The sequence below is a fragment of the Salmo trutta genome, chromosome 16 (assembly GCF_901001165.1).
Source record: "Salmo trutta chromosome 16, fSalTru1.1, whole genome shotgun sequence".
NCBI lineage: Eukaryota > Metazoa > Chordata > Actinopteri > Salmoniformes > Salmonidae > Salmo > Salmo trutta.
In genome coordinates, this window is record NC_042972.1 from 3,229,318 (window position 1) to 3,238,257 (window position 8,940).

Consider the following 8,940-nt stretch of genomic DNA (forward strand, 5'->3'; position numbering starts at 1 on the left):
CGTAGTCGGACGGTAGATTCGGACGGTAGATTCGGACGGTAGATTCGGACGTGGCGTAGTCGGACGGTAGATTCGGACGGTAGATTCGGACGTGGCGTAGTCGGACGGTAGATTCGGACGTGGCGTAGTCGGACGGTAGATTCGGACGGTAGATTCGGACGTGGCGTAGTCGGACGGTAGATTCGGACGTGGCGTAGTCGGACGGTAGATTCGGATGGTAGATTCGGACGTGGCGTAGTCGGACGGTAGATTCGGACGGTAGATTCGGACGTGGCGTAGTCGGACGGTAGATTCGGACGGTAGATTCGGACGGTAGAGTCGGACGGTAGAGTCGGACGTGGCGTAGTCGGACGGTAGATTGCTTAGGGACAGAGGTGGAAAGGGGCACCGAAACATTTTTACGTTGCTCTTTACGAATCCCTCTGTCAGATCTAGATACAGTGCCTTCAGAAAGTATTCATACCCCTTTTCCACATTTTGTTGTGTTACAGCCTGAATTTAAAATGGATTTAATTGAGATTTGTGTCACTGGCCTACACACAATACCCCAGAATGTCAAAGTGGAATTATGTTTAGTCATTTTTACAAGTGTAGTTAAAAAGGAAAAGCTGAAATGTCTTGAGTCAATAAGTATTTAACCCCTTTGTTATGGTAAACCTAAATAAGTTCAGGAGTAAAAAGGTGCTTAACAAGTCCCATAATAAGTTGCATGGACTCAGTCTGTGTGCAATAGTGTTTAACATGATTTTTGAATGACTACCTCATCTCTGTACCCCACACATACAATTATCTGTAAGGTCCCTCAGTCGAGCAGTGAATTTCAAACACGGATTCAACCACAAAGACCAGGGAGGTTTTCCAATGCCTCGTAAATAAGGTAAATATTGAATATCCATTTGACCATGGTGAAGTTATTAAATACACTTTGGATGGTGTATCAATACACCCAGTCACTACAAAGATACAGGTGTCCTTCCTAACTCAGTTGCCGGAGAGGAAGGAAACCGCTCAGGGATTTTACCATGAGGCCAATAGTGACTTTAAAACAGTTAGAGTTTAATGGCTGTGATGGGAGAACACTGAGGATGGATCAACATTGTAGTTACTCCTCAAAACTAACTTAAATGACAGAGTGAAAAGAAGGAAGCCTGTACAGAATAAAAATATTTCAAAACATGAATCCTGTTTACAACAAGGCACTAAAATAAAACTGCAAAAAATGGGGCAAATCCAACACATCACTGAGTACCACTATTCATATTGTCAAGCATGGTGGTGGCTGCATCATGTTATGAGTATGCTTGTCATCGACAAGGACTAAGGAGTTTTTTTATTTTTAGGATAAACAGAAACGGAATAGAGCTAAATCCTAGAGGAAATCCTGGTTCAGTCTGCTTTCCACCAGACACTGGGAGACAAATTCACCTTTTCAGCAGGACAATAACGTAAAACACAAGGCCAAATAAACACTGGAATTGCTTACCGAGACGACATCGAATGTTCCTGAGTGGCAGAGTTAGTTTTATTAAATTGGCTTGAAAGTCTATGACAAGACATTAAAAATGTCAATGATCAACAACCAATTAAATAATGTGCAAATATTTTACAATCCAGGTGTGCAAAAAAACTCTTAGAGACTTACCCATAAAGACTGATCGGTGAGAATACCCGCCAATTTAATCCATTTTGAATTCAGGCTGTAACACAACACCATTTTGAATAAGTCACTATATATTATAACCAGTCAGAGACACCATCATCATTCAGCATAGGGCTTCTTTAACCAACATTTAGTAATAATCAGAATGCCCACCGCGTTGGTTTGAGAAGCCAAAGTTTACAATAAAATCAAACTTCTGGCATTTAAATGAATCAGTCCAGCTGATTTTCAGATCAGACAAGACTCTCTAAAAACAACCAAACTATCTATGTTCAGTAATTTACCCTCTGTTTCAAACCAGCCCTTACAGTATCTTTTTAATTGTTTTATATTTGCACGGCTTCCCAGTGACCAGGAACCATTTTAGGCCTTGAACGAGGATGTGACTTTAAAACAGGAGTCAATGAGGGTTATCTGTTACGGGGCCAGGATTGAAATCCCATCACTTGTTTTTAGGGATTTCATATTGATTTCAAATTGTAGAGCAGAGGATAAGTAGGACCAGTTGTTGATGGTGTTCAGTGATAATGTATAAATGTGTGATAATGACAGGGATAATGTAGTGTATAAATGTGTGATAATGACAGGGATAATGTATAAATGTGTGATAATGACAGGGATAATGTAGCGTATAAATGTGTGATAATGACAGGGATAATGTAGTGTATAAATGTGTGATAAGGGATAACGTGGTGTATAAATATGGGATAATGACAGGGATAATGTAGTGTATAAATGTGTGATAATGACAGGGATAATGTAGCGTATAAATGTGTGATAATGACAGGGATAATGTAGTGTATAAATGTGTGATAAGGGATAATGTGGTGTATAAATACGGGATAATGACAGGGATAATGTAGTGTATAAATGTGTGATAATGACAGGGATAATGTAGTGTATAAATATGCGATAATGACAGGGATAATGTAGTGTATAAATGTGTGAGCATGACAGGGATAATGTAGTGTATAAATGTGTGAGAATGACAGGGATAATGTAGTGTATAAATATGGGATAATGACAGGGATAATGTAGTGTATAAATATGGGATAATGACAGGGATAATGTAGTGTATAAATGTGTGATAATGACATGGATAATGTAGTGTATAAATGTGTAATAACGACAGGGATAATGTAGTGTATAAATACGGGATAATGACAGGGATAATGTAGTGTATAAATGTGTGTTAATGACAGGGATAATGTAGTGTATAAATACGGGATAATGACAGGGATAATGTAGTGTATAAATGTGGGTTAATGACAGGGATAATGTATAAATGTGTGATAATGACTGGGATAATGTACTGTATAAATATGTGATAATGACAGGGATAATGTAGTGTATAAATGTGTGATAATGACAGGGATAATGTAGTGTATAAATGCGTGTTAATGACAGGGATAATGTAGTGTATAAATATGGGATAATGACAGGGATAATGTAAACATGTGTGTTAATGACAGGGATAATGTAGTGTATAAATATGGGATAATGACAGGGATAATGTATACATGTGTGTTAATGACAGGGATAATGTAGTGTATAAATATGGGATAATGACAGGGATAATGTAGTGTATAAATGTGTGATAATGACAGGGATAATGTAGCGTATAAATGTGCGATAATGGCAGGGATAATGTAGTGTATAAATGTGCGATAACGACAGGGATAATGTAGTGTATAAATGAGTGATAATGACAGGGATAATGTAGTTTATAAATGTGTGATAACGACAGGGATAATGTAGTGTATAAATACGGGATAATGACAGGGATAATGTAGTGTATAAATGTGTGATAATGACAGGGATAATGTAGTGTATAAATGTGCGACAATGACAGGGATAATGTAGTTTATAAATGAGTGATAATGACAGGGATAATGTAGTGCGGTGACCTGACTAACAGTGTTTAAAAAAAAATGTTTTCTTGCAGAGTGGAGGACAAGAGGGATCTGCTGCTGTTTTTCAGGACCATCAGGAGATTCTCTGACAGATGTGAAGACAGACGTAGAACATTCCAGCACTTCCAGGTAGGACTCTACTTAGTCCTTTTTTTACCGCTCGTTTCGGGCCCATGGGCCAACAAGGGGAAGCTCTCTCTTCGTGTGTGTGTGTGTGTGACCCATGTCTTACACACCTGCCTCAAGGTATCGTCTTCCAGTCCAGGTATGACTGCCGTTAAAACACTTCCCTAGTTGCTGCCACAGTGGCAGGTCCATCTGGTGTAACATGCCTAGACGTGTGTTCAAGATGCAAGGTTGCAGCAGAAACACACTCAACAATTTAAGTCAGACTAGAAACGCATATCTGTGAATGTTGAAGCCAGGCACTCAAATTTAACACATTCTCTACGAAGACGATAGAGAATGTGTTCGAAGGCGACACCTTCACCCTTGGCCACCTTTGAATAAAACCACAACCAGTATTGAACGTTCTATCCCAGTGAGTCCCAGGGAATATCTGACAAAGGGAGAAAAAAACAGAGTTTGGAAGTGTAGAAAATCTAGGAATGTTAACGTTAAGCAAGTGTTGCTGGGTCTCCTGACCCTGCCTGGTAGTTACAGAGACTGTTCCGACAAAGAAGGATGGTTTAGACTGGTTTAGACTGGTTCGACAAAGACGGATGGTTTAGACTGGTTTAGACTGGTTTAGACTGTTCCGACAAAGACGGATGGTTTAGACTGGTTTAGACTGGTTTAGACTGGTTTAGACTGGTCCGACAAAGACGGATGGTTTAGACTGGTTTAGACTGGTTTAGACTGTTCCGACAAAGACGACTGGTTTAGACTGGTTTAGACTGGTTTAGACTGGTTTAGACTGGTTTACGCATCCGTCTTTCTATCGTCAACATTTGAACTTATTTAAACTTTTAACCTCCCCGATACACATGAAGACAGGAAATTGACTGAAACAGTCGTTTCCACCGTCGTTCGTCCAACGTGTGACTTCCACAGAGAAACAATAGACTTCTGTATTTCTGTCTGAACACTTCTTGGGTGGGAAGTGAGACGGTTGCTTTCTGCTGATATCAGTATGTTCTTAAACGTTACCTGATCAATGGCTTTACTGTGAGAGTGTTCAAAAATGGTTTTACTGTGAGAGTGTTCAAAAATGGTTTACTGTGAGAGTGTTCAAGAATGATTTTACTGTGAGAGTGTTCAAAAATGGTTTACTGTGAGAGTGTTCAAAAATGGTTTTACTGTGAGAGTGTTCAAAAATGGTTTACTGTGAGAGTGTTCAAAAATGGTTTACTGTGAGTGTTCAAGAATGATTTTACTGTGAGAGTGTTCAAAAATGGTTTACTGTGAGAGTGTTCAAGAATGATTTTACTGTGAGAGTGTTCAAAAATGGTTTACTGTGAGAGTGTTCAAAAATGATTTTACTGTGAGAGTGTTCAAAAATGATTTTACTGTGAGAGTGTTCAAAAATGATTTTACTGTGAGAGTGTTCAAAAATGGTTTACTGTGAGAGTGTTCAAAAATGGTTTACTGTGAGAGTGTTCAAAAATGGTCGTCAAACCTTTGCCAACCTGTCAGATGAGCAGGGGTCTCACAGTTCCTGACTTCACGCCGTACTGTCTTTTGAGAATCAGGCTTGACTGGAGAAAAGTAGGAGTCCAGGTTAGATGACTGGGATGCCTGTTTAGATGGCTGTAATGCCTGTTTAGATGGCTGTGATGCCTGTTTGGATGCCTGTAATGCCTGTTTGGATGGCTGTGATGCCTGTTTGGATGCCTGTAATGCCTGTTTGGATGCCTGTAATGCCTGTTTGGATGGCTGTGATGCCTGTTTGGATGGCTGTGATGCCTGTTTGGATGCCTGTAATGCCTGTTTGGATGCCTGTAATGCCTGTTTGGATGCCTGTAATGCCTGTTTGGATGCCTGTAATGCCTTTTTGGATGCCTGTAATGCCTGTTTGGATGCCTGTAATGCCTGTTTGGATGGCTGTAATGCCTGTTTGGATGGCTGTGATGCCTGTTTGGATGGCTGTTTGGATGCCTGCCTGTAATGCCTGTTGTGATGCCTGTTGGGATGCCTGTTGGGATGCCTGTTGGGATGCCTGTTGGGATGCCTGTGATGCCTGTTTGGATGACTGTAATGCCTGTTTGGATGCCTGTAATGCCTGTTTGGATGGCTGTGATGCCTGTTTGGATGGCTGTTTGGATGCCTGCCTGTAATGCCTGTTGTGATGCCTGTTGTGATGCCTGTTGGGATGCCTGTTGGGATGCCTGTTGGGATGCCTGTTGTGATGCCTGTTGGGATGCCTGTTGGGATGCCTGTTGGGATGCCTGTTGGGATGCCTGTTGGGATGCCTGTAATGCCTGTTGTGATGCCTGTTGGGATGCCTGTTGGGATGCCTGTTGTGATGCCTGTTGTGATGCCTGTTGGGATGCCTGTTGGGATGCCTGTTGGGATGCCTGTTGTGATGCCTGTTTGTCAGTAAGTATTTCACTGTAAGGTCTACACCTGTTCTATTCAGCGCATGTGACTAATACAATTTGATTTGACAGACAATGATCTGTTGATGAGAGTAACAGGCTCTGTGGCGATTTATTACTGTGATCAATAATGTGATCGATAAAGTTGTGAACGTGATCCGATCAACGGGTTCTGTTCCCCTCTGGCTATTCAATACGTCAATATAGATGCATTTGCAATATTGCTAAATGAACCCAACTGTTACCATATCTGTTATGATACTGAACAAAAATATAAACGCAACACGCAACAATTTCAACTATTTTACTGAGTTACAGTTCATATAAGGAAATCGGTCAATTGAAATAAGTTCGTTAGGCCCTAACCTATAGATTTCACGTGACTGGGCAGGGGCGCAGCCGTTGGTGGGCCTGGGAGGGTAGAGTCTAGCCAAGTCTACCCACTGGGGAGCCAAGCCCAGCCAATCAGAATGAATTTTTCCCCGCAAAAGGGCTTTATTACAGACAGAAATACTCCTTAGTTTCATCAGCTGTCCAGGTGGCTGGTCTCAAGACGATCCCACTGGTGAAGAAGCCGGATGTGGAGGTCCTGGGTTGGCGTGGTTACATGTGGTCTGCGGTTGTGAAAAAAAAGACTGCACATTTTAAAGTGGCCTTTTATTGTCCCCAGCAGAAGGTGCACCTGTGTAACGATCATGCTGTTTAATCAGCTTCTTGATATGCCACACCTGTCAGGTGGATGGATTATCTTGGCAAAAGATAAAATGCTCGCTAACAGGGATGTAAACACATTTTGTGCAAAATTTCAGAGAAATAAGTTTTTTTTAGTATTGGAAAATTTCTGGCCTCTTTTTTTTAATTTAATCTCATGAAACATGGGACCAACACTTTACATGTTGCATTAAAATGTTTGTTCAGTGTATAAAGACAATTGTGTCCTATAAGAAAAGCACTAATATCTGATGATATACACAAATGACTGATATTTGGATGATAGAAATTGATGATAAAATGATAGTGGGGGCTGTCTTGTTAGACTTCAGTGCAGCTTTTGACATTATTGATCATAGTCTGTTTCTGGATAAACATATGTGTTATGGTTTACACCCCCTGCTATAATGTGGATAACGAGTTGCCTGTCTAACAGAACACAGAGGGTGTTCTTTAATGGAAGCCAATCCAACATAATCCAGCTAGAATCAGGAATTCTCCAAGGTACACACTATACATACACATGGATTTAGTACTGTAGATATGTGGTAGTGGTGGAGTAGGGGCCTGAGGGTACACAGTGTGTTGTGAATGTATTGTAATGTTTTTAAAATTTGTATGAACTGCCTTAATTTTGCTGGACCCCAGGATGAGTAGCTGCTGCCTTGGCAGGAACTAATGGGGGATCCATAAAAAACCCCAGGAGGAGTAGCTGCTGCCTTGGCAGGAACTAATGGGGATCCATAATAAACCCCAGGAGGAGTAGCTGCTGCCTTGGCAGGAACTAATGGGGGATCCATAAAAAACCCCAGGAGGAGTAGCTGCTGCCTTGGCAGGAACTAATGGGGACCCATAATAAACCCCAGGAAGAGTAGCTGCTGCCTTGGCAGGAACTAATGGGGACCCATAATAAACCCCAGGAAGAGTAGCTGCTGCCTTGGCAGGAACTAATGGGGATCCATAATAAACCCCAGGAAGAGTAGCTGCTGCCTTGACAGGAACTAATGGGGATCCTTAATAAACCCCAGGAAGAGTAGCTGCTGCCGTGGCAGGAACTAATGGGGATCCATAATAAACCCCAGGAAGAGTAGCTGCTGCCTTGGCAGGAACTAATGGGGACCCATAATAAACCCCAGGAAGAGTAGCTGCTGCCTTGGCAGGAACTAATAGGGATCCATAATAAACCCCAGGAAGAGTAGCTGCTGCCTTGGCAGGAACTAATGGGGATCCTGAATAAACCCCAGGAAGAGTAGCTGCTGCCTTGGCAGGAACTAATGGGGATCCATAATAAACCCCAGGAAGAGTAGCTGCTGCCTTGGCAGGAACTAATGGGGATCCATAATAAACCCCAGGAAGAGTAGCTGCTGCCTTGGCAGGAACTAATGGGGATCCTGAATAAACCCCAGGAAGAGTAGCTGCTGCCTTGGCAGGAACTAATGGGGATCCGTAATAAATACAAATATACCCATTATATCACTTGTATATCCACTGAGTGTATATTAAAAACACCTTCCTAATATTGAGTTGCACCACCCCACTGGGGGATGGACTCTACAAGGTGTGGAAGCCGTTCCACAGGGATGCTGGTCCATGTTGACTCTAATGCTTCCCCACAGTTGTGTCAAGTTGGCTGGATGTCCTTTAGGGTGGTGGACCGTTCTTGATACACACGGGAAACTGTTGAGTGTGAAAAACTCAGCAGCGTTGCAGTTCTTGACACAAACCGGTGCGCCTGGCACCTACTACCGTACCCCGTTCAAAAAGCACATAAATCTGTTGTCTTGCCCATTCACCCTCTGAATGGCCACACATACACAATCCATGTCTCAATTGTCTCAAAGGTTAAAGAAGGCTTTTTAATCTATCTCCACCCCTTCATCTACATTGAAGTGGATTTTTTAACAAGTGACATCAATAAGGGATCATATCTTTCATCTGGTCAGTCTGTCATGGAAAGATCAGGTGTTCTTAATGTTTTGTCCACTCAGTGTCTAACTATTATATCACGTGAAATAGTCTGATCATAATTCTACACAGTAGGATCCAGCCATTTGCCTTTTAGCTTCAGGCTGGTAGGTCATTTATGATTGGTTGTTCATATATTGGCTGGTAGATAATG

The 8,940-nt window shown here is 41.7% G+C and overlaps 1 protein-coding gene across 1 annotated transcript in view; it reads left to right on the top strand.

The window, feature by feature from the left end:
• The window catches only part of cenpp (centromere protein P), a 216,498-nt gene that overhangs the window by 26,824 nt on the left and 180,734 nt on the right, over positions 1-8,940 (top strand). Inside the window, exon 6 of the mRNA XM_029692797.1 lies at positions 3,606-3,702. Within this exon, the coding sequence (XP_029548657.1) occupies positions 3,606-3,702 (97 nt within the window). The remainder of the gene's footprint in view (positions 1-3,605; positions 3,703-8,940) is intronic.